This window comes from Phasianus colchicus, chromosome Z (genome assembly GCF_987193195.1).
Source record: "Phasianus colchicus chromosome Z, bPhaCol1.hap1.1, whole genome shotgun sequence".
NCBI lineage: Eukaryota > Metazoa > Chordata > Aves > Galliformes > Phasianidae > Phasianus > Phasianus colchicus.
In genome coordinates, this window is record NC_143476.1 from 60,451,914 (window position 1) to 60,478,066 (window position 26,153).

General features: G+C 36.8%; 1 protein-coding gene across 6 annotated transcripts in view; it reads left to right on the forward strand.

The window, feature by feature from the left end:
• The window catches only part of NFIB (nuclear factor I B), a 172,575-nt gene that overhangs the window by 93,798 nt on the left and 52,624 nt on the right, over positions 1 to 26,153 (forward strand). For all 6 annotated transcript variants that reach the window (XM_031609952.2, XM_031609954.2, XM_031609953.2 and 3 more), the window contains exons 3-6: positions 7,133 to 7,186; positions 18,566 to 18,634; positions 20,433 to 20,553; positions 22,262 to 22,380. In XM_031609952.2, coding sequence (XP_031465812.1) covers positions 7,133 to 7,186; positions 18,566 to 18,634; positions 20,433 to 20,553; positions 22,262 to 22,380 — 363 coding nt within the window. The remainder of the gene's footprint in view (positions 1 to 7,132; positions 7,187 to 18,565; positions 18,635 to 20,432; positions 20,554 to 22,261; positions 22,381 to 26,153) is intronic.

A 26,153-nucleotide genomic window follows, 5' to 3' on the forward strand; every position in this document is an offset into this window, starting at 1 on the left:
AAGTTGTTAGGTTCCAAAATGAGCAACATATGGTCTTTATGAATTGTAAAAGAAATATTTTGAATAAATATGTGTCGTGATTTATTTTACATAAGCAAATAAGGGAATTTAAATTAAAAAGATAAATCTGTGTTTGGGAGAAAAATCTGAAATGCTGAGTATGCTTATTGCTATTTAGGTTCCAAGAAGTGCTTCTAGGTCCTTGAATTTCTTTCAACTGTATGGTAACTGGATTTACTCCCAGAGCTCCAATTCTTAACTAGGGCAGTTAAAAAACTAAACAAGGGCTGAGTCAGTTAATTAATTTAAATGAGATTACAAATCAGAAACACATTACGTAATGTTGATTTAATTACCATTTTTTATTTACCTAATTAAAACACTCTGAAGAAAAGTTAACAATCTTGACAATGACTGGTTGGGTGACTTGGCAGCAGCAGATCTGAACTACTGATAAAAGAGGAGGTGAAGGTGGGAGCCCGTTGTGACCTGCACTACTCTGACACCCCGAAGCATCATGTGCTGCCTCTTTGCTTTGCTGCCATCCCAAGTCACTGGGTGGGACAGAAGTGGAACCATCTCAGCTGCAGAACTGCCATGACTGCCTCCTTGAAGTTCTGCCACTCACACATCCCACAAGGACGGGCTTTCTGCTTTTCATGCCCTGGAAATGGGGTTTCTTTCTTTTGGATCAGCTATAGGTGAACTTGTCTATTCTTGGAGCTGTGGGGGTGTATAGTGGAATGGGATGGTTGATGACTGAGTTTTCTTGATGTTTTTGCCTCCACTCCAAAGTAAACAGGCTTAAACAAAAAATTAAAATTGAACACAGTATCTTCTCCCAAGCTATCTCTGACTGAGCTATCAGTCTCCCAAGCTACCTCTACCTTCAGACCTGCCAGGCCTGCTTAGGCTAAAATCTATTGACAAAATAGAAAAGAGGGATAGATATTTTAGCTTTTGGTGGCCAGTAGTCAGTTCTATTTCTACTGCATTTTTGAGGTGCCTTTGTGTTAGCAGCAGCACTGTTTCCAGGTAAACAGAGAATGCCTCTATAACAGTGCCCCACTGGCTCCTGATGTGACAAGTGCAGGCTGCCCTTGGAAGATCAGCACACCAGGCATTCAGAGTAGTTGCTATCATCACTTTGCTATGTATAACTTCATGTTCTGAGTTCAGTTCTATAGGCTTCCCATTTAGCATCAGCTCTATGAATACCAACACATATAAAATCTTCTGCAGATAGCACTATATATACTTATCCAATCCAACAGTATGGTACTAGATATCAGTCCTGCTGAATAAAGAATTATTTCTAGAATAAGTATATCAAAACAACACTTTAAAACACAAATCACTTCTGTGTTGTGAAGAGTTTCACTTTGGGTGTCATGACGGAGAACATTTATTGCTAATGAAGAACATGTTGGTTTTAAAAAATGTGAGGTTTCATCCTGCAGCCTTATCTTTCCATCTGAGGTTCTTTTTGGCCATGATGAAAGCTTTTCCTACCACAACAGTATTTGAAAAGTCTTTGACATATGAAGAGATGTTCTGGAAAACCTTTCTCCCCAGCACGATGGCTCAGCCATAGAGCTGGAAACCAAGTGGGTTGGGCCGTATCTGGCACTGGGGTTTTGTGCTGGGTGAAGTGCTGAACAGCCCAGCCTGAGCACCACCTATGCTGCTCTGCTCTGGGCAGGGAAACCTCTCCAGGTCCCTTGTCCTGTGATCCTGGAATACAATCACTTTCTTTTGAGTTTTCAGTATTGGGTGGCAATGTAATGCTCAAAGATTACAGTCTGTGAGATGGCTGTGATTCTTGTGACCCCGTCAGTTGCCAAATCAGATGCCTTATTGATATGTCTTGAACAGCACCAAAGTGATACCTACATGGTGTCAGATGTTTGTGGTCCTTCATCTCTTCCTCTTCCTATGCAATTCATGGAGTATCAAAGAACAAGTGTGTATTTACATTATGGCAAATGGTGAAACTAGTGTCTGTCAGCTGAGTGAAATGGGCATAAAGGTAAATGAAAAGTGAAATCATGGAAGTCTATTTGATTAGCATGAGTACTGAGGAGAATTAATTAATAAGGCATGAATCAATAATTTTTTTAAAAAGATTTCTGGATTCTATCTCTATTTCTTTTCACGAACTTCATCTTTATGCTACTGCAGAGAGCTTTAAAGGCAAAATCCCTTGTATGAGTCATAAGGGAAGTATAGCATAGCTTACATTTGAATTACTGCATCTTCTCTTAATGGCTGAAAAAAAAAAAACGAAAAAAAAAATTAGACACCTGAGGTGGAGAATACTAATAATTCCTCTGCAAAATGTTGAATAGTAGAATGAATTGTATGTCTTTGCTGGGTAATATTCTTTCTGCTTTCCACTGCTTCCTGTTGAAAAAGTCTTTTTTTGAGGTGCAAAGTGAGAAATCATCTTGACTGAGTTGCAAACCATCAGCTTTTTTCCCCTCTGCCTTATGTAGCTGAGAATGAGGCATTCTTTCTCCCATGTGGGGCAGAGGAAACTGGTATTTTTTTTCTCATCTCTAGCAGGCCTTAACAGTCAGTTTTATTTAACCCCAGAAGTAGTGAAAAATGCCTGCACCTACAGAGAGATACTTTTTGAGATTAAGCCCTGGAAATGAAAATATGAGAAGCTATCCAATGTAAAATGTACCGCCTTCTCGACTTATCTTTTCATGGATTCATAGAATTTTTAACATTGGAAAAAAACCTCCAAGTTAAAGTCCAACTGTCATCCAATCACAACCATGCCCAATAAACTATGTCTTTAAATGCTACAGCTGCACATCTCTTGGACACTTCCAGAGTTGTCTGTTGTCTTAAAAAAGGAGTAATTTGAGATAAAACATTTAAATTTTCGGAGGTACCCACACTGAATCAAAGTAGATTATACAGAATATATCAGTAATGTTAGAGTTACATGAACAGCTGCCAGGTAAAAACAAGGACTGATTTGAACCAGTGTAATACCAGCTGTTCATGGGGCAGCAAGTAATCAAGGCACTAATCAATCACTGAGAGAAAGAAGAAAGGAAGAAAGGAAGAGAAAGGAAGGAAGGAAGGAAGGAAGGGAGGAGGGAGGAAGAGAAAGAGGGAAGGAGGAAGAAGGAAAGAAAAAGTAAGAAAGTAAGAGAGAAAGTAAGAGAGAAAGAAAGTAAGAGAGAAAGAAAGAAAGAAAGGAAGGAAGGAAGGAAAGAAGGAAGGAAGGAAGGAAGGAAGGAAGGAAGGAAGGAAGGAAGGAAGGAAGGAAGCAAGGAAGGAAGGAAGGAGCATGTAAAATTGGGAGCAACCTAAATGAAAATGTTGAAAATTTCAGTTTCCTCGCATTTATATAGGAGGTTGTTTTGCTACTGGTTGTATAGGTTTACTTACAACTAGTTTAAAAAGTCTTTGTGTATAAAATTATTTGGTGAAAAAATTGAGTGAAAAGCCATCTAGACAGACAGACAGTCTGTTTTATGTCTTTCTCCATCACACTGAAAGAAAAATAAGTAATTTTTTAAACTGAGTGCTCATACTGTTAAATAAATTAATGACCTTTTGCAGAAGACAAAGAGAGATTTAAAATGTCTTAACATGCCTGTTGCTTCCTTGCATTGTGTGGCTTTCCTAAAACGTGTCTTTCTCCTGTCTTCAGAAGAACATTACTCCAATTTCTCTTTTCATTCAGTGTTCTGCTAATAAATTGTTATTCTTATAATTTATTCCTATTATGATCATGGTTCTCTTGTTCTTTGTAAGGCTATTTGTATCCAATAAAATCATAAACAGAGAGCTTTATAATTACTGACACTGGTGAGAGAATTGGATCATCGTAGGCCATCTTGAGTCTCTCTCTTTCATCATGAGAATGAAATGCTTCTGTGCGTTTTAAGTGAAGACTTACATAGGTTGATTCTCACATTCAGCACACAATAATTCACTGCTTTTTTGAGATCACTAAAACCCAAATACATTAGTAGAATCTACTGCTCAGATTACTGTGAGAGAATTAATCTGTAAAAATCGTGTTTGATCAGAACTTAACATAAAGCAAAGCTAGGTGTGACTGGCAAATTATAATAATTAGCTAACCATCTATCCCTGTAACTGGAAAATTCCTTGCTATCTTTGTCTTGCTGTTATATGAAAAATAGTTATTTTAAATGACATCGATCTGTTAACTACTGTTTGGTGAATCCACAAAGAAACCATGGTGACAGAGAGAAATTAGGACTCAAAGAAAATTTCTTTACAAGAACTGAAAAATATTCTTCACTTTCTTCAGCTTTTCAGTAATTTTAACACGAGAAAGCTTTGAAAATTATGTTAGGCTGTGTTTATCCAGTTTCAAGTTTCTGTCCACCCCGAACTTTGTTGCTCAGGCTTCATTGAATACATCTGCTATCAAATTGGTACTTCATTTAGTTATCTGTACTTTAACCATTACTGTGGACCACTACTGTGTAAAACTGTTCCTCTCTAATAATTTAAATAATGATTTGTACAGCTTGCAGAAATAGAGAATACATGTTCAAAATATGCTAAAGTTCTCCCTCTTGATAACGAAGCTCTTATTCTTGTTGAAACATAAGGAAAAAGACATTAGTTCATATAAAGATCTATATGGAGAAAAAATCATATTTTTAACATTTTTTAGAGATGACTGGGTTTAAAAATGGGCTTAATTTTTTAACAAGATATGATGCATCTTATGAAAAGTTGTAGACATTTTTAAATATCTACATAGTATTCACTATTTTCAGATTTTTTTTTTCCTGGCCATTTAGGAGATGTTCCTGTCATAGCAAACTCACTCAAGAAAAACAAAAGATCTGATAATGCAGTATTTACTATTAATTGATTAAAAGTACTTTTTATTACCTATGAAGAAATATGTGTTCCATTTGCTTACTCATGAGAGACTTATTTTCTCTGTAGTATTAGCAAAACTGCATAATTTGTCTTTACTGAAATACTCTTCCTTACAACCCACTAGCGATTTTACAGGAGCCTTAGATTCAGCATAGCTTAAAAACAAAAATGCAAATAAAACAATTTTTTAAGGAAAGGTAACAATGTATTAGATCCAACAATTTTAACTTAAAATTGTGAATTTAGCAGAGCATGACTTTTCTTTACCTGTGATATACAGAGAAAGAATGATTAGACTTAAGAAAACAAAAATAAAAATACTAACTTAGATTGTTTTTGTGAAGAATCTTTCATATATTTTCACACCTTTCACAGCTTATGTAGCAATACAGAGAAAAGCTAAGTTAGATTTTCTTTAAAGCTCTTTCAGTAAAGGATATGATGTACTGCACCTATCAGAGTTCGTAGAAAACTGAGAATAAACCTGACCAGCTATGGTGACAAGAATTTCAGGAGCCCCTGATGTTGTGCAGTGGGAATGAGTGCCCAAGGGTTCAAGTTCCCAAACTGTTGGATGTGCAAAATTTGAACAGAAGTTATCCTTCATTCTTCCTAGAGTGGGTTGAAGAAAAAGAAAAAATTCTGTGTGTAGAAGAAATTCTGTGTGAAATTTACTTTCTAGTGAAGATTTTGTGCAAGAGTGATTTCATTTTACATTGTAAAATTTAACTGTATTTTTAACAGATTTGGAACTGGGTTTTACATGTGCCTTGGTTTTCCAGTACTCTGATAGATCCTCAAATGCTTTCTTGTCTGATGAGTTCAGCACTTTAGCTCAAGATAGTTCAGGTGAATCATTTACAGGCCACAGAGGTACATTTGCATTCTGAACTTCTCATCGTCAGAATTTGAGCTGTGAAACTGATTTCTATCTCAGTTAATACCATCCATACAGTTGAGTTTGTGTTGACTTAAACTACTTGAAAGGTGTGTGTGTCAAGACATATTTGCTAAGTTACATAGCAGATGGTAAACGATTTTAATGAACTCTAGGTAGCAAGTAACCTTATAGATTGAAGGCTATATTGGCTTTAAGGAGACTGAAGGACAAGTATTTGCTGATATGTACTCTCTTCCTTTTTTTTTTTTTTTCTCTCTCTGTGCAGTTTTATTTTCTCTTTAATTTAACACTGCAAGCAGCAACACATTCAATAATTCTGACATCACTCAGATTCAGTTGGCAGTAAGAATTTCTGTAGTACTGTGATACAGCCCTTTGGAGGTTCTCTGCTACTAATGAACATGGTTGCACTTTGAGTTAATGGACTTTTCGTTTTTTTTTTTTTTTTTAATTGAGCCCACTCATATACTGAATGGATAGGTTATGTTTCATTTAATTTCTTGCACTCTTTGAGTAAAAGAGTGTCTTTCATGTCTTAATTTGTTAAAAAAAAAATCTTTCAGCAGAGAAAGGTTTTGTTATATTATTGGTGTGGGCATATAGAAAGAAGATTTCTAAATAGAATATAAGAGCAATTACTTTTATATCATTTATTGTCTAGTACATTGACTTCAGATTTCACTCTCATCTTGATTCATTAAGTGAATGTATCAAGAACACATTTGAAGTATACAGCACTTGTTTTTTAATAGTCTTATATTACATAACCTTCATTTCACAACAGCAGTTCTTACAGACTAGGAACACAAAGGCTATATTGTTTTAAAATGGACAGTCATATCTACAGTGCAGATCTGAGCCTGTGGAAACATCATAGGCTTTTGTGCTTTAAGGGTAGGTTAAAGAAACAGGATTCATCACTGCAAAGTCCATTAGTTGCCTGATCCAGTACATATTTCTGGTCATTGCCCAAGAAGAAGCTACCTCTGCTCTGCCGTTTATACAATATTGTATTTGGGGGATGGAGGGAAAGGGAATGAAAAGGTACCCTTGTAGATGTGTTTACGCCCTGAATATTTACCTGAATGACTGTTTTGTCCTTGTTCAGTGATCTATGAGTTTCCCTTGTTAGGATCATTGCATCTTTCACAATGTTTCTGGTTCTGCATAAAATGGGTAACACATAGTATGTTTGTTCACTAATACCTTCGTGTAGAAAGTCAGGGAAATGACCTTTAAATAACAAAGTTAAGTATTAGTTTAATACTGAAGGAAGGTATTAAAAGGATGTGAGATACTTTCAAAACAAATTAGTAAAACATTTCTTTGATTTCTTTATAGATTCTGGACAACCAGGAAGTCCAAGCCACAATGATCCTGCCAAGAATCCACCAGGTAAATATGAGTTCCAGAACATGTGCAATCTAACATTGTTTGAGAACAAAGATACTACTGTTAATAGTTAAAGAGAGCATAATTGATCAGCAACATATTTTGTGCAGTTAGGTACATATAATTGGGACAAGCTGTGATTACTTTAGCTCTTTTAAACTGGCAATGCCTCAATTGTAGTTTCATCAAGATTCATATAATATATGGAATTTTTTTTTCAGTTCATGTTTTTTCAAAGTTTGTAAGTGGGGATGGACTGAGGAGTGAGGTGAAAAGATCTCCAAATAACTTTACTTTTCAAAAGTTCCTACATACTAGAACTAGCCTTTTGTGTCAGACAAAACATAAACTGCCCTACCTCTAAGTCCGTGTACTGAGTTAACAACAACTTTCCTTTAGTTTCAAATTTCATGTGCATTTTAAAGTGTAAATATTTTCATATTTTGTAAAAGTACATCAGGTCAGAGCAGTTTTTGAACACATTGTTAATGGATCATTTTAGCGACATTTGGCACTTTTTTGAGAGATATTTCAGTGATTTCATGGAAACAGTCCTTTCAAGGATTCTCTTAAAATAAAAATTCAAGAGAAAATCAAAACCACACTGCCATTTCACACTGTTTAGGCCAAAAGCTCTTTGTACTTTTGTGGAATTATCCTTCCAAATCAATTTGGCAGTGCTGGTGAGTCTTGTAAGTCTTTTGTTTTTTATGAATTTTATCAGAGTAAGACAAACAAATGTAACAGACTTCCTCATACTACAACTTCTTAAAGAGTAAGGAGTGACTCCTGCCATCAAAACCATACTGTATCTTCACATTTCAGCTCTCAGAAGAAACAGCTATCATTAATAAGCTTGAGCTAACTTAGTTTGCTTTTTCAAAATGGAAAATGAACCACACTCTAACCAAGAACTAACTGTATGACGGCAGGCTGTTACACATACATGAGTATTTTCTGGATTTGTTAAAACACTAGGGAGAACAGCTTATATTGTGGCTATACAGTTTTGTACCATGGATAGGATCAGAGCATTCTCAGTATATTTTGGAATGTGCCATGTTTGTTGGAACTGAATAACTCAACAGTGGAAGAACCACTGTAGCTCATTATGCAAAAAATCTGCATTCTTCTATTATAAAGAGCAGCAATATATTTCTTGAAGTTTGCTGATATGTTTTGGAGTCATGATGACAGAAAAAGTCAAAAAACTTGTCAAGCTGTTTTTCAAGTGTTTTTGATTGTTATTTATTTATTTATGAAATACACGGCATGAGTTATGTAGGATAATGGTTTAAACCCCCCTCCTGGAAATCCCTTAATTATCAGCAAATTTACCCCTGAAAGAAAACTGATTTTTTTCCTCATAGATAAACACAGTTTCGTAAAACTTGGAACATTTGACCTTAGAGAATTTGTTCTAAAGTATTTATACCTGTAAGTGTAAAGAAAGCCAAATGAATTATATCCCATCATTTTGAAGGATCCTTTGTAGCCTCAGAATTTGAGAAGGTGAAGGCCAGTTGTGGAAACTTATCTTCATTGTTTTAAAATTCTGTTTTAAAATAGCATTCAACATTTGGTGTAGGAGGACAGAAGTATGTATTTCACTAGTGAGGATCACAACCTTTTGTGTCTAGCCCCATCACCTCTCAGTCTCAATTCCAGGTTACCCTAGAAAGAGGTAGTCTTGCTGCCAACAACACAACTATATGGCAGGCAGCAGAGGAGCCTCATAGGCTTTCTTTTGGCAGTGTTGCAGGACAAGATCAGTTGCCCCAATGTCTGATGAACTCCATTGTCCCAGGAGCCAGCAGGAGATAGTAGCAGAGAAATCTTTTGCTGGACTTATCATGAAACTTTATGCTTGTAATTTGAGCATAACACTTTCTCATACTTTGGAGTCACTGTTGACGGCATTGTTCCTTTTATCTGTAGCCAAGGGAGGACAGAAAATGCGAGCTGTGCCTTGCTTCCATTGAAACCCTTCATTTGAGCAGAGACAGTAGCATAATTAGATGTCATCTGTTTATTTGAGGATGTATGAAATTCTAGCATCTTTCAGCTTCCCTGTGTGATACTGTTTTGCAGTTAAAATGGCAGAGAGAAAGCACTGAGGTTTGTGGGACTGCAAAATACAGATCTTCTGGGCTTGTACAAGGATATACGTTGGAGTCATACTCCCATAAGCTTGTCTGCCTAAAAGGGACTACTGTCCTGTTCTTTTCTTATTAAATTTCATGACTCCTTCATGTTCTTCAGACAGTCACTTCTGTCAAAATCTCAGAGGACATACACTCTGAGGTGTTGTATGTTTTTTGTAGCAAGCTAGGAGCAGAGGAACTGTCTATGCTGGAAGGATCCTGTTCTTTCAACGTATTTTGGTTTGATGCTTGAATATCAAAGAGCCAGGGTGTTGGCAAGGCGTAAGGTGCTGTTAGTACTTGGATGCCACTATCTTCACAAAGGCTTTGCCAAGGAAGAAGAGACTGGAAACTGAGTTGTAGTTAGTGAGATCGCTAGTGTTAAAAGTGTTTTTTCTATGTTTGGCTAGACTATTACATTCTTTAGGGTGTCTGGTAATTTGCTGTCTTAACCATGGTAATGTCATTTGCCAAACAAAAGAACATTAAGAAACCTTGTTGGAATTCTTTATAATTGGTTCTTAAAAATACACTGAATATTTTGATACCATAACACAGTGCTAAGTGTAGTTTGTGGTGAAAGTGGTATTTAGCTTTTGTAGCAAGATCCGCAGATTTCCTCCTCTAAATTTTATTTTTCAAAAATTTTCATTGGGTTTGTATTTGAAGAACGAAATGTGATTTTCTGTGAGCTGGGCTGTAAAGGTCACTTCTGCAAAGGGATTGTTTTGTTTGCTGCTGACATCTAGATGAGCTGAGCTGTACTGAGAGAAGAGTTTGGGTACTGTTGTTGCCCAGACCAGTCATTAAGCACCCAGAATCTACAGGTTTATTTGGCTTAGCTGTTAAAAATTTGTATGGCTTTTGAGAGAGAATAGACATGGTACCATTGGACAAATCTATACCTGGATCAGTTAGTGCTTAAAATGGAAATAGATGGAGCATAGGTGACTACTAGCTAAAAAATACCCACAAAACAGCAACAACAAAACCAGCAAGCAACAACTCCTATTTATGTCTGGGTATCTGTTCAGCTACTGCTGAAGGCATGTTTATAAAGGAGGAAGACCCAGTATGGCAGTTTCAAAATAATTCTATATTATTTGCTCCCAGTGAATTTCAGTGTAGGTATGATCTTATGTGTGTCCCAAGTGCGTAGCTCAAGGAAATTAAGAAATGAGCCTTCCTTACTGTCTTTGTGACACAGTGTATTTGTGAAGCTGTGGGTTGATAGGTACGGAAGGCAGATGAACTGCTCTTTCAGTGAGTTCATCTGTTAGGCATAAGATACATAGGAGGGTGTGTAAAAAGAGAAAAACATCCAAAACCATTTATAAGCTAATGATATTCACACCACCCATAAAAATTTGGCCTCTGGTGATATCTTCTTCACTGGTCAGTTCTTCTACTAATTGATTTTCTGGATTTTTTTCCATTGTATTTTTCTCTCCTCTCATCACTGCCTACTGGACACAATTGTTAGACACCAGCAAAGTTACCTGCTACTCATCATTGGCGTGAGATTGCAGCTTGGCAGGCTTGACTTACACATTGGCATTAAAATGTCCGTGTGCAGTTGTTTGAGTGCCAGGGTGCTCAAATCTTTCAAGGCAGTCTTTTTAAACTGCTAAAATAGGAGTAGCAAATAGAGAGACTGATAGAGTAAAATGTTATGTTAATATGACAGTAAGATAGGATGGACATCTGAACAGAGTCTGAGCCTCATGGGGACCCCTGGAATTAATACTAGTTACTATTGTTGCTTCATCTTTTGACTGATGGATATAGCCACAAGGATATAGCCACATATGGATATAAGAGCTATTCTTGACCAGCACTGGGGAATAAAAAAGATGTCTTTCAGAAGCTGCGAAGAAAACCTAACCATTTTCAAATAGATGATTACGAACGTCATTGGCCAGGGAAGACAAATGCATTCAGATTTTTGCTATTTAAGCAGTTGAGGTCAGAAATTATTACTGAAATTATAGCTGTTTTTTAGCAAATGGGACCTACTAGGTTTTTGTTTGTTTGTTTGTTTGTTTGACTGTTTGTTTGTTCCCCTGTAGAATCTATTCTGATTTAGCTGAATATCTTAATATAAACATTGCAGACTCCATAAACTCAGTCAGGGCTGAATGCGGAATGAAGATGACTCAGGATCAAGCCTGTGTGCTAATGAATATTACATTTTTAATGTAGGGGGTAAGAGATTTTTAGACAGAAACTGAGAAATTGTCCTTTCAATTTTCATTGCCCCTCACCATTTGGCTTCTTCTTTCCCCCATACTAGCCCATGATATCTGAAGATAGGTCTCCAGTCTGAATGACACATGGTTCGGTGAATCCCTAGACCCAAAATTGTTACTCTGGTGTGGGTTTTCCCCTTGTATTTTTGCCAGAAATTTTGTTCTGGGAATCTTTTCTAAAGACGACCTGAATGAAATCACAATCTATTCTTTTTTTTTTTTTTTTTTCCTAATTAAAAAAGGTGTTGCCAAAAACCAGCCTCACCTATCTCTTAACATGCAAATCTCTCTTGCAGCTGTAGAGCCCCAAAGGCTTTTTTGAGTTTTCATATGGCCAGCAGCCACAGGGAGAACATTCTTTTTGGATCAAGCCCTAAAGAATGTGTAATAAGTTTGCCTATATGTGACTGTTTTAGAAATAAGTATTGCAGTTCTAACTTCTAGAACTTACAGCTTCAGAAATAACTTCTGAAGAGTAATGTGGTCTCAACCTTTGCACTCTTGGAAATACAATAAGTAAATGTCTTTGAGTTTTGAATGGCTCAGAACACAGACGGTTTCATTATTTTACTCCACTGCAAGTTACCTTCTTGTGGATGGCGAATTATTGCCCTAATTAGTAGGAACATACGAGAGATTCCCTGGCCTCATCATTGTAAGCAGCTTTTTGTGTGGAAGGAATGATGCTAGAGTAGCAGTTTGGCGAACCAGGTAGAAGTGCATTTAAACAAATGTGTATTCTGCACCTTGCTTTTTCATCATGGGAGTGGATATTCTGAAATGCTTGCTGTTTCCTGTATGCCTGCAGCCATGCCATCTCAGATAGCAATCTTCAAATAAAACAGGGTTGGGTTTGGTTAGGGCTTGATTTTCTGTGGAGTTCTCGCTTTCCCAAATGCTCTATGAATTAGTAATGACAATGATTGAGAGGTAATGTCCTTGCCTCTTTTTGCTCTCAGATCCACACCACTTGTGTGTGGTGTTCTGGAAGGCAGTTGAGCTATCTTGACAATCAGAAACCTTCATAGACCCTTTTTCCAGGGCTATTTTTTGTTTTGCATGCAGGTTTGAATTTTGGTGTGAATTTTGCTGTCTGTGGGTTTAGAGTTACTTATGAATTTTCATTTTGACAGACTATCCTTCTTTATGAACCTAGTGTGTAAATATTACTGCTTTCACTTCTGAAGCAGTTGTGTTCAGTGGTGAACACAGTGTTTTTTTACTTTGAAATGAACACAGAGCAAGAATTTCCTAAAAATAATCCACAAGTTAAAACTCCAAAAAACTGCTTTGGCACCAGAAAGTTCCTTTTTGATACCGACTGACAGTCTTATACATGAAAAGAAACATATCCACCAACATCTATAAAACCTTGGCTGGAGTGTGGATGTGATCTGAGGCTCTCTGGAATGGAAGGCACTAGGCATTGGTATTAGTCACCCTTTCTTTTCCTTACTAGATTTCAGGCCAGCTCACCTCTTGTATTCCAGCACATGGATTACACATGATTCAATAGATTCAATTAAGCTAGGTGCTTACATCTTGAAATTACTGCAACACTGAAGGCAATTACAGTTCTGGTTATTAATGTAAGAGTATGGAAAATATCATTTGTTCTTGATAATGACACAGGCAGCTTCTCAGGCTCTTACTGTGCTAAAATGCTCAGTGGAGCTGGGATCTTTTTGCAGAGAGTTTTTTCACTGTCCCAGGGATGGCATTACTTCAAAGAAAAAAAAAAGCCTGAGAAATGGTGGTGATGCAACTACGCAACAAGGTCAGAGACAATCATGTGATAACCAAAATAGCCTCATTTTCTGGACAGGACATTAATTCAACTGTTTCAACTGACATCACTACTGGAATCTTTTCTGTCACTCCTTGGCTCATGCTATACACAGTTAACTGCCCATAAGCAATTCTTGGCCTATGAGAATCAGCTTCTGGTACTCTTTTAAAGTTACAGTCTTCAGAATGTATGCAATGAGAAAACAAACTGTAAGTTTGCTAGACTCTATCGTAAGTTATAGTGTGAGACCATTACCCTTTTAATGATAAATAGTAGCTGTACTCCAGTAGCATTCCTGCTGAAGATAGAGCTTCTGTAGAGGTTGGTGCTATAGAGATCATTAAGAGCTGATCTTTAAAAGTTCGATTTCAAAGACAGTGAAAAAAGAAGCAGTACAACAAAACTATTTAACCTGTAATTATAACTGGAAATTGGAGAAACACTATGTCACCTAGTTTAAAGTCAAATTTTAGCTTTGTTAGTATTTAGGCTGAAGCTTTCATCCTCTCTTCCGACAGTCATTCCTAATGTTGAAACCCTGGTTCATTGCTATTAAGTCTACCTGTTGTTTTACAATTTCCCTTTTTAAAGGTCCAAAAGTAAAAGCACTTTGATACAAGTTGTTTCCTGCACTGATTGATTCCTTACTCCTGCCTTATTAGTTTATCAAACTCAAGTTTGTATGAGTGAAAAAATAGATGTTTAATGATACCAGTAATAAATTTTATTTTTTAGCAATATATAGCAGAACATAAACATGCATTATATCCATAAAAGTACAATTAAATCAGAAGGTATTAAAAAGGCTGGTTAAAGATTTGTAAAGCCTGCATCACTGGTAAGCTTTTAAGTAATTTGAGAACAAACCCTGAGCAGTACATGTTAGTACAAACTGAAAATATGTTTCCATAGTTTTTAACAATCTTTTCTCCATTTTAAATCATAACCTGTTGAAGGCTATAGCTATCTTTTAGCTATTGAATGCATAATGCAGGAATAAACAGGAAGATGTATAATGACTGAGAAGTTGCTTCAGTAGCATTTGGAGAATTACTAAAGGTTTTTCTGGATTGCCAACTATATGAGATAAATTTGATCAGAACTGCTGCTTGGCTTGACATGTTTATCTTTTACCCTTAATTGCATCAGTCAGGTCACAGTAGTATTAAGTTTGGTAAATGTGTTTTTCATAAATGACTTTTCTGGAAAAAAAAGGATAATGAAAGACCTTCCTCCTCCCCTCCCCCCAACAGAAACTAAAAGGAAATAAATAATAATAAAAAAAAACTGTTTATGGATTTTGGAAGTCACTATTATACAGAATTACACTGCAGTGTTTTTGGTAGAAATGTTCTCTTTAAATAACTCAGAATTTAACAAATAATGATAATAACTGTAATGTATTTCAGACTGTGTCATCTCTCAGGCAGGATGAGTTTTGGTAAATAATAGTACTCCATGTTTATATTAGGCTTGAACAGCACAGAAAGCAAAATATTATCATGACCATCAAAAAATACAGTAAATCTTCTATGAAGAATGCAACAATAAAATATTCTTAAGTGTGTTATTTTGTGGACTGAATAGATCTAAAAATATACCAAGGATTTTAATTTAAGGCTTCACAGGCATTAACAAAGGATGTTAACGCAAGCAGAACATTAAGAAACGCTTAGTCAAAAGACAGTAAGGCCTATACTGTGCAAATATCACTGCATGTCTCCTTGCATGTAGTATAGAATCATAGAATCATAGATAGAATGTCCTGGGTTGAAAAGGACCACAATGATCACCTAGTTTCAACCCCCTGCTATGTGCAGGATCACCAGCCACCAGACCAGGCTGCCCAGAGCCACATCCAGCCTGGCCTTGAATGCCTCCAGGGATGGGGCATCCACAGCCTCCTTGGGCAACCTGTTCCAGCATGTGAAAAACTTCTTCCTAATATCTAACCTAAATCTCCCCTGTCTTAGTTTAAAACTATTCCTCCTTGTCCTGCCACTATCCACCCTCATAAAAAGCCATTCCCCTCCCTGCTTATGCACTCCCTTCAAGTACTGGAAGGCCACAATGAGGTCTCCCCAGAGCCTTCTCTTCTCCAGTGTAATGATGTGAATATGAATGTTATGTCTTGTTCAGTAGGAAGACCAGTTTCATAAGATAAAAAACATTGTCTAACATCGTAAAAATCAAAATGCCTTACTGAGTTGTCCTGCCCCATACAGAATCTTGCTGTTTATTCCTTGTCATATGTAGAGTACCTTTCTGTCACAAATTATAGCAGTTTAATGGCACAAAACATTTCTATTATGCACAGCTGGGAGCTCAGAACAGTTTTGCTATGTATCCACAATAGATTGGCTTCCTAGATGGTTAAAACTGTCAAAATCCAGTGATGCTGGAACTAAACATACCATGTTTATGATTATTTTTCTGCAATTTGCAGGCACCACTGACATTAAACTTCCCTATTAGAACACAAGGTGTATGATGAAGTTGCTCAGTGCCTGTGAGGGAGTGTTTCTTGTCATGGCAATTTTTTGGTAATATTTTGTCACTTTACACACTGAAAAATAATCAAGATGTGTTTTAAGTTGATTGAGATTGACAGTAGGTGTACATTTTCTTTTCCCTTCCTAATTTTAAGGAAAGCATTTGCAGATATATGTGGGTGTCATTATTGGTGAAACTTGGGTGAAAGTGATTCATCAGTCAACAGTATATCTTGCAATGACTGGGTTGTCAGTAGTGGTTGCACACTTTTTTTTTTTTTTTTTTCTGCTCCCATTCCATTATCACAAAGAGAGAAGCACGTTACATTGCTCTTTAAGTTATGCACCATAAGTATGATCAGTAAAAAACCCTGAAAATTCATGAGACAAGACTTAAGACTCAATGTATGTGTGGTACACAAGCATGTATACATGTGCACTCTTATATTTAAAATTCTGAATGAACATTTTCCTTCTTATTTTTTTTTCCAATATAATTAACTTTGGTACTCATTGTTTTCACTGCAATGATAGCTTGACTAATATACACTTTGGTAAAAATCTTCTTAACTCAGCCCAGCTTGAGTGATCAAAGATGTCCTTCAAAGTAGAGGTATTTGGATAAGCTGCACAGAATTTGGTCTTGTCTCATTACCAACTCCAGAGCTGGCTGCATGTTTGTACACTGGCTTTAAGCCACACTTCACATACAGGCCAAATAAAAACATGAAACCAAATTTCCCTTTGGAAATCTCCCATCCATGCAGCACTTCATACTGTTCCTGCTGAAGGAAATAAACAGAGAAGGGAAAGATTGCCACTGTCAGAGGAGTTACTATTCTTTGTCCAACTTGTCAATTCTTAGATTGAAAAATGAGATCCTAAGGAAGAAAGGAGAAAGAAACATCAACTCTTTGTAACTTTTAAATGATACGGGTATGCCAAGTTTTGTCAAATAATGAAATAAATATTTGAGAAGCCATATCATTTTTCCGTCCAAATAGAAAATATGAAGAAAGAGTGCAAGGGAATGTAGAAGATGGAAGAGAAATGGACTAGTATTTTTTTAGAAATAAGAGAGGAAAAGGTAATAGATATGAAGAGAAATTGTTGAGAGAAAGAGGGAGAGAGGGATATCCATAGAACTGCTGCTGGAAAGAAAGACATCATATGAAGTGACAGTGATTGTTGTATCACTGTATGGTTCCACAGACCCGTGGTGCTCCGCATGCCCATTGCACTTCATCCTGTGATTTTTCAGCCTGAGAAAACTGAGACTGGCTTATAGGTCTAACTGTAACAGAGATATCAGGAGAGGCTATAACAAATGTGCTTAGTTGAAAGTATTCACACTCTTTCTCTCTCAGTTGTTAGGTGCGTTATTTATACCTCTACTTGTTAAATGATGTGCGGAGGATCTCTGGGGCCAGTAAGATTGAAAAGCAGTGATAAATGATCTTTATGCTATACTTATTTGATCCCTAAAAGTAAGCAGAGGTTTCTCCAGAAGTACCAAGGATGGATCTCTCCAGTGAAGCAAAATTTTACAGTCAAAATTCTGATTATAGTGGCAGCGTTTTTTAAAATCATTTAAAAAAAGTAGCAATTGCCAAAAGAAACCTAATGACATCAGCACTGGCAGGTGAATTTTTTTACTTTTGTGCTTGTTTTATTGGTTAGGACTTTCACGCATTCTAACATTTGGAACAAACATCTAACAGTAGATTTCCAATAGAAAAGAACTATGTTAATCCAGAAAAGAGGCTAGAGAAGCACAGTAAGCAATTCTTCGTGCACCTTCTTACATGACATAAAAATAAGAAGGTAGAGCAGCAATGTGTGCAAAGTTTGGATCCAAATAATTCCAGTAGCAAATGAATGACATTCCTGTCTGTAACGACCTTGTCACATGATTGCACATTTAGTTGGGACAGCTCATGCAATGATTTTCAGCGTGAGACTTCCACAGAAACCTGGGTTTCTCAGCTCCCTTTTTTTACAGTATCTAGTTACATTACTGGGATAGCTATTGATCATTTGCTGTTCTAACTGCAGACCCCCAAGGTGTGCCAAAACTTGAAGGAAGGGAGACTGTGTCATATACGTTTATCTTAGAATAAATAAGCAGAGGCCATTTTGGCCTGTGATGATATATGTCTTCATAGACACTGATTTCTAGGTGCCTGTACTTCAGCATCCCCCTGAACTTATGGGTTGTTTTGCCTAGTTCTGGCTTTTATTGGAAACAAAAATAAAATTCTTGTCTGCCTCAGATGTGATAATTTGGTAACTAAGGTTGTAAAGTCACTGCAGAATGAGATATTGTCTGTTTATGAGAAATGTATACTAGGACACAGCTACTGCATTGTCCTGAATTCCAGTTCTTAACTCACTACTGACTTAAAAATTAAAGACAGTAATGAAAGGAACTAATTTTTTAGGTTGTTTCTGGATGGTTAACTATGAACACAATATACTGTTTGTTAATTTTCATGTGTGTATTAAAGAATTGCTTTCCCACAGCTCCTTGAAAATTTAGCACCTCTTCCTGAATCTCAGCTTTCATTTGATTTTGTGATCAGCTTTCAGAGTGATTTGTTCTGCACACTGTACTCTGCTAATACTGTTGTTACCTTGTGTATACATTTATCTGTAGTTATTTATTAATCTTCTCACTATGCTGATTTTGTTATTATGATCTTTTTCAGTGTATCTTGAGGACAGTTTTGTAAAATCTGGAGTGTTCAACGTGTCAGAACTTGTGAGAGTGTCCAGAAGTAAGTTCATATTTGCACTTAATCACTTCTAAATTAAGGATTTTTTCTTGATATCAGTCTTTTCCCTTCTCTTCCCTTGGCTTGGCTTATTTTGGCATCAGGAGTCTTACACATGCAAATATACCAAAAAATAAACAAACAAAAAAAAACAACAAAAAAAAAACAAAACAAAACCCAAAACCAAAAACCCCACACCAACAAAACAGTGAGACAGAGTAGTCTGAAATTCTCTGTTCAAATTTTGTATAGAAACTAGTTCATGTCAGGAGAGGACGCTTGATGTATTCATTGAGCTTGAGTTATGTCATTTGCCATGGTCAGAAATTAATATTCAGCAATTAAGATCATATTAAATCTTCAGGAAAACACTGAGCATTGTCATCCCGTAACAGTAACACACTTTTGTTCTTTCTTTCTGTCCCTGCTGAAGATATGTTTTTGCTGTTTTAGGAGATTGAGAGTCAGTGAAATACAGCTTTGTTTGTAGTTGTTAAGTGGTTAAATACCTTTAAAAGTATTGGGCCATTCAGATTAAAAAAGAATCAATATTGTAGTTACCCTAGAAAATCATACCTTTTGCAGCTGTAATACATGATATACTTCTAATAATAAGCTTTGAAGAATGTGGTTTCTGTGGGATTTCTTACCACGTATTTGTTTAACCTCAAGCCACAGCAGAGTTGTATTTTAACTGTCAGGAAAAATACAAACCTTCAGATATATTACACAACATGCAATTATTCTTTTAAGTGCCAAAGGTAGTTAAAATGCACAATGCACAGACAGTGAATAAAGGTAAGCATACCACAATGTGCAATATGTAATTTATTCTTGAAATGCTAAAACGTATGGTACACAGACTTTGTAAGAAGGTGAAGATAACATTGAGTGAATGTGTATTTGTAGGTAGGTGTACATATGCAAAGCAGTACCTGTGGCCCTGGGTGAAAGAAAAAGAAGGTGGCACAACATGCTGTTACCACAGCACGCTACTAATAATGCAAAGATTTAACATAAAGGAAAAGAGGTTTTGTGTCCCCAGGTTTGTTCTTTCTGATTATTTCAGTACTTCCATAGAGAATATGAGATCTCTGTAGAAGCCCTTCCCCTTTCACTGTAAAAGTCCAACTAGTGAATCATAGAGTCATAGAATCACCAAAATTGGAAAAGACCTCCAAGATCATAAAGTCCAAACATCTACCTATCATCAGTATTTCCCACTAAACCATGTCCCTCAGCACAACATCTAAATGTTTCTTGAACACCTTCAGGGACCAACTCCCTGGGCAGCCCATTTCAGCACCTGACATCTCTCTAGGGAAGTTATTTCCTAACATCCAACCTGAATCTCCCCTGGTGCAGCTTGAGGCCATTCTCTCTAGTGCTATTGCTAGTTACATAGGAGAAGAGGCCAATCCCCACGTCACCACATCCTCCCTTGAGGTAGTTGGAGAGAGCGATAATGTCATTCCTGAGCTTCTTTTTTCTCCAAACTAAAGGTGAAGGTTTTATTATCTTCTTCACATGGATGACTCTAGGTTATCCATTATAAAACAAACACATACAACAAATATATTATGTCTGCATAACTGCTAAGGGATTTCTAGGGACTAGGGAAGGTATTTCACTTTTTAGATATATGAACATTGATAAAACTTGTCTGTACTTGGTTTCTGCCAGAGGCAGAAAATTAGATGCACGTAGCAACATCTTGATGTTCTTCCTGGTGTTAAAAATGAAAAGATGGCTAAAAAGATAGAAGATTATCTTTGACTCTTTGTAATGGTATGTTTTTCAGCACCTATAACCCAAGGAACTGGAGTGAACTTCCCAATTGGAGAACTTCCGAGCCAACCGTATTACCATGATATGAATTCTGGTATAAATCTGCAGAGGTCTTTATCCTCTCCACCAAGCAGGTAAAAACTTGAAATGAATACTAATGTGAGTCAGTGGGGGACAAGTGGTTCACAGCACATTGGGAATGAGGAGGAGTGTGTGATTTTTCTCTGGAATCTCCATGTTTGATCTGAGGGACTCATGTCTTGGTTCAGCAAGCTCCTTTCTTCTGACTCTGAGAAACACCTGGTTCTGTATCTCAGGAGCAGCTGGCAGACCCATGGAGGTGGAGAACTTTCTTTGTCCTCTTTCGGGTCCCAGATCATGTACGGTCTGTCATAAATCCTAGTGCTCTTTGTCTATCTCCAGCTGACTGATGTACCATGAAATCACAAGTACTTCAGGATCTCTCATCCTCTTGGTTTCTGCACTCCAGGGACTCTGGAAATGTCTGCACAGTGGGACAGCATATAATATGACTGTCAGAAACTCCACTAGTGCCTAGAACTCAGAGTTATTGAGTTGATGGTCCCCCATTTATTCAATTATATTTTCAGCTGGTCAGATCACTTGGTACATTTAAAAAAGAATAAATTCATTTTCACAGTCTATAGAAATACCAATAGTAGGGGTAGTAATAATACCACTAAAAATTTCATCTTGATTTTCTTTGTTAGTCAGCATAGCAGCTTCAGTATTTATTGTTACAGAGAAATATGGCTTCACTGTATATAAGTGCTGCCTCATTTTATACAGGGACATGAAATATGGGCCTTTTGTTTTCAATTAAATTAATCTAAAATGGAAAGTCTTGTTTCAGGTTATAGCTTTTTAAAAAGCTTAGGATTTTGACATAGCAGAATACAATTAGCTATGTTTTTCTCTTATTAACATTCACAAAACTTTCTGTTTTACCTTGACCTTTGTTGTGATTGATCCCAGTGGGCAGCTGAGAACCACACAGCCCTCCATTCCCAGTGGGATGAGGGAGAGAACTGGGGAAAAAGGGTAGAATTTAAGCCTTTAGTTAGGAAGTATTTACTAAGACAGAAAATGATCAGAGAAACAATAGTAATACAGTATATACAGTTCCTGAGCAGTGGCTGCCTCCCTAGCCATCTCTCCTCAGTGTTTATTTATTTATTTTTTGCATAATACACATTGCATAGATTATCCCTTTGGCCAGCTTAGGACAGCTGTGGCTCTGTCCCCCTCTTCCCTTTATCCATCATAGCTTCCTTACTGTAAGACAGTACAAAATGTCCATGGCTCTGTGCAGCACTCCTCAGCAATAACTAAATGTTGTTTTAACAACATTGTTTTTCTCTTGTAGCCAAAACATAGCAACACACATGCCACTATGCAGGAAATCAGCTGAAAATAGGACAACTTTACTAGTAACCCTTTTCCAGTACTTTATTTTGCTTTTGTTATTTCTGTGTATTATTTAACATTCTCATGAGAAAACTTTTCATTGGTAGGTTACAGGAATTGTTTTCTCAGTTGCTCAGCTGTCTCTGGTAGATGGAGAAGAATTACAGCTTTTCTATGTTACCCAATCACGCCATCTCTGAAATATTAAGTGACATGAAAAATGCAATCACCTGCCCAAATTACTTTATTACATAATACATTCTATGTTTGTTTGCAAAAGTTCTAAAACCCAAGCTTTTGTGCTTTATATGCCTGGATTATTTTCTATTGAATATTTTTGTTGAAATACAAAGTTTATATATCATTCCTATCTGTGTATCATTCTCACTGCCAAACCTGACATTATTTCAACAGCAAAAGACCCAAAACTATCTCCATAGATGAGAATATGGAGCCAAGCCCGACAGGAGACTTTTATCCTTCTCCAAATTCACCAGCTGCGGGAAGTCGGACATGGCATGAAAGAGATCAAGGTGAGTAATACAGGACAATTTTATCTCAAAGTATATTCCAGGATACAATAAATACCTGCATCTGCCTTTGCATTACTGCAATAAATTCATGGTTTTTAGAAGATTTTTTTTTTTTTTTTTTTTTTTTTTTTTTTTTTAATGTGGGATGTGGAATTGCTGGTCTTCTAGTAAAAACAACAGTCAACAAGACACAGTGTGAACAATCAGATGATGGTGTTTCAGTGTTGTGGATGCCTTATCTATTATTTGAAGTGAGCTGCTGTAAATGAAGTAGTTGTTTTTGTAGAATGAAGTTGCGATATCCCAGCAAGATTTAGGTAAAGAAGAAAATATCTCCATGCAGTGGTTGAGATAGTGCTAGTTTACAAGCTTTTGCTTTACCGTAATGCATTCTCCCATACGTATATTTAGTTTATACTCTGTAACTAATAGGTTCAACAAGCCACTAAGAGCCCTCAGATAGGGTACTGATAAATACTGCCATATTTTAGATTATCAAGGGTGAAGAACATGTTTATTCAGACAGAAAAATGATGACTGTCAAAACATTGAAGTTATTTGTTGTAACTTTCTTTATGTTAGCTTAGTGTTTCATAAACCTCAGTGGCAGTGTAGTATTTCCCATCACTTTTGTGATGCAAAAACTTGAATAAACTTACATGTACAGATTAACAGGTCCTATGATTGACATACAGCAGCAATCTGGAGACTGTAAAAATGCACAATACAATATGTAAAAATGAAATAGAAAATGTGCAGCTGCTTCTTTTGCTGATCTTCTGATGTTTGCCTTAATTTTCTCCATGTTCATTGTTGATCTTGTTTCTTCAGCACAGATCAAATAATCATAGAATCATAGAAAGGCTTGGGTTGCAAGGGACCTCAAAAATCATTGAGTTCTAACTTCCCTACTGCAGGCAGGGCTGCCAACTGCCTGGTCAAGTAGTAGGTCAGGTTGCCTCCAACCTGGCCTTGAACACCTCCAGGGATGGGGCATCCACAGCTTCACTGGACAGCCTCTTACAGCATCTCACCACACTCCCAGTGAAAAGATTCCTCCTGCTTCCTCCATCACATCTTTTCTTAATCTTCTCTTCTTTAGTTTAAAACCATTATCCCTTGTCCTATCACTAACGATCCATGTAAAATGTTGATTTTTCTCCTGATTATAATTTCCCTTTAAATACTGGAAGGCCATAATGACGTCTCACTGTAGCCTTCTCTTCTCCAAACTGAATTAAGCCCAGCTCCCTCAGCCTGTCTTCACAGGAGAAGTGCCCAAGACTTCTGATCATCTTCATGGTCCTCCTCTGGACGCGCTCCAAAAGCTCCACATTTTTCCTTTGTTGGGGGCCCCAGATGGCTGCAGTACTCCAGATGAGGCCTCATGAAAGTGGAGCAGAAGGTGACAATCACCTCCCTCACCCTGCTGGCCACCTCTCTTCTGAAGGAACCCATGATACCATTGGCCTTTTAGGCTGCAAGTACACACACAGTGCTGGCTCATGCTAAGTTTTTCATCAGCCAGGACCCATAAGCCCTTCTCAGCAGGAATACTCTCAAGGAATTCTTTCCCAGTATGTATACATATCTAGTCTTACCCTGACCCAAGTGCAAAACCCTTGTGTTCCACAATTTTATATTGCTTTAGGCTTTTTTGTTGTTGTTATTTCTAAGTTTTCTCTTTCATCTGTGCATGCAAGGTAGCATCAGTATTTGATCTAGTCAGGTTTTTTTTCCACTTGTTGGTTATACCTGGTCTCCTTTTAATCTATTTCTTCCTACTCTTTGACCTGTGCTCTCATCTCTACTCTTTGACCCGTGTTCCTCTCACGCTGCTTGCTTGTCTTTTTTCTCCTTTGTTTCTTTTATATTTCATTATTCCTCTTGAGGGCTATCTGTTTGTAACATTTCCTGTTGAATTTTTTAAAAATCTTGCTTCATAAGAACAGTGTTTTTGTCCCTTGTGCAGAGCATTCTCTTCAACTGTTACCTGTTTTGTGATTATATCTTTGTTATTATTCTCCATAAGATTCAAGAGTCAAGATCTCACCTTAACTATTTTTTTTTTTTTTTTTTTTGCTTTAAAATAGTTTTTGTGGTAATGGTAAAACAGCATAAGGTTCTTCTCTGAGGTGGTCTCAGTCCCTTTATGATTCTGTGAGTGTAGGAGCTTCCAAGAAATGCAGTGCTACATGAAAAGGTTGCTGAAGGAACCTTTCACAGGTGGTCTCCATGGTTCCCAGCTGTCTCAGTTGTGTTATAGCTCTTAGGTCATTTTGCTTGTTAAGAACTGTACTCTGTGCATTTGTTCAGTTTTACCTGCCTGCTTCATTCCACATTTATCATCAGTAAACAGTACTGCTGATTGCTTGAGTGGATTTCCAATGAATTTTGCTTTACTTAATTTCTGTGCTATTGGGTTGCCAGAGTTTTGGACTGAAGCAATCTTTGACTCTCTGTTCTGTGTTTCCAAAACTGAGAAACTACTAGCTTGAGTTTACATTCTTGCCTGAGTACCCTAATCTCCAGCACTACTGATCAGAATTGATCAGATACCCGTCAGCGAGGTTGCCTTTGAGAGAATGTGTGTCTCCCATTCTTGTGAAGGCACCAGTGTCCCACTGTCTAGTCTGATGAGTATTTTACTGCAGGAAATAAGTTTTTTTGCCCTTTATCATGTTTGGCTTCAGCCAGTTTCTGAGGTTACTTTCCAACTGCTGAGGAAACATTATAAGGTAGTGTCTGCAGTGCTTGCCCTTGGTAACCACTATAGTGGGGAATGGGTATGTGGCAGCTCCTTGCTTATTTCTTCTATTGCAAATTTGTCAGATTCTTGATATTTCCATGAAAAAAAAATACATCATGCAGTTCAGTAGATAAGTGAACATCTGGAGAGATGACCGTATGAGTGCTTCTGCTGTGATCCTCATAGTTTGTACAGATTCTCTAGTGCATAGCCATACATCATGAGGGGTAGAAACATGAGTTCAGTATTCATGATTGGGCCAGTATATGGCATTTGTGAAATTAAGAAAAATCTAACCAAACTACATTAAAATTTTCCTTATACCACAGTCAGTTGTAAAGCTCCAGAGTTTGCCATTTTACTGTTATAAGTTTTTTTCCTGGCATACTACTTCCAGGATGTCCTTATAAGTTTAAAAAATGTGTCGTTTCTTTGTAAATTTTGGGAAAGTCAACTCTTTCAAGACTCAATTCTAAGTAGAAATAAGTAAGCATATCTGAAAATTTGAAATTCTAGGCAGTGTAAGTTTGGTCAAAGCTATACATGCTATTATTCTCATATAAAATCTAAAAAACCTTCCATTAACCAAAATCAGTATTATAAATAAAATCTGACTTGTATATGAAATGATATTATAAATACTTACTGAAGAAAAAAAGAAGCTTGTGGCACCATTGTACTGTCTTTGAGTTTCTCTTCAAAGGCTTGCAAAACCTGATTTAAAAAAAAAAAAAATTGTCATGGATTTACAATGTCTATTGGTTTTGAGTTTATGTTTAATTATTGTTTAATTATTGCAGGAAGATACTGTAGTTTGTGCCATTTTTTTCTACACTTAAATAGTTAAAAAATGCTTCTAGTTTTCGTGATTTTTGAAACATATGTGAGGTCTTGTTGCAGAGCAAACAGGCAGAATTAGAACTGCAAAATTTTCTCCAGACCTTTCCTTTGCTATTTACTTTCCAAGTTACTAATCCTCCAAAAATCCTAAAGCCTAAGAAAGCGAGAAATCGTCCCTGAGGAT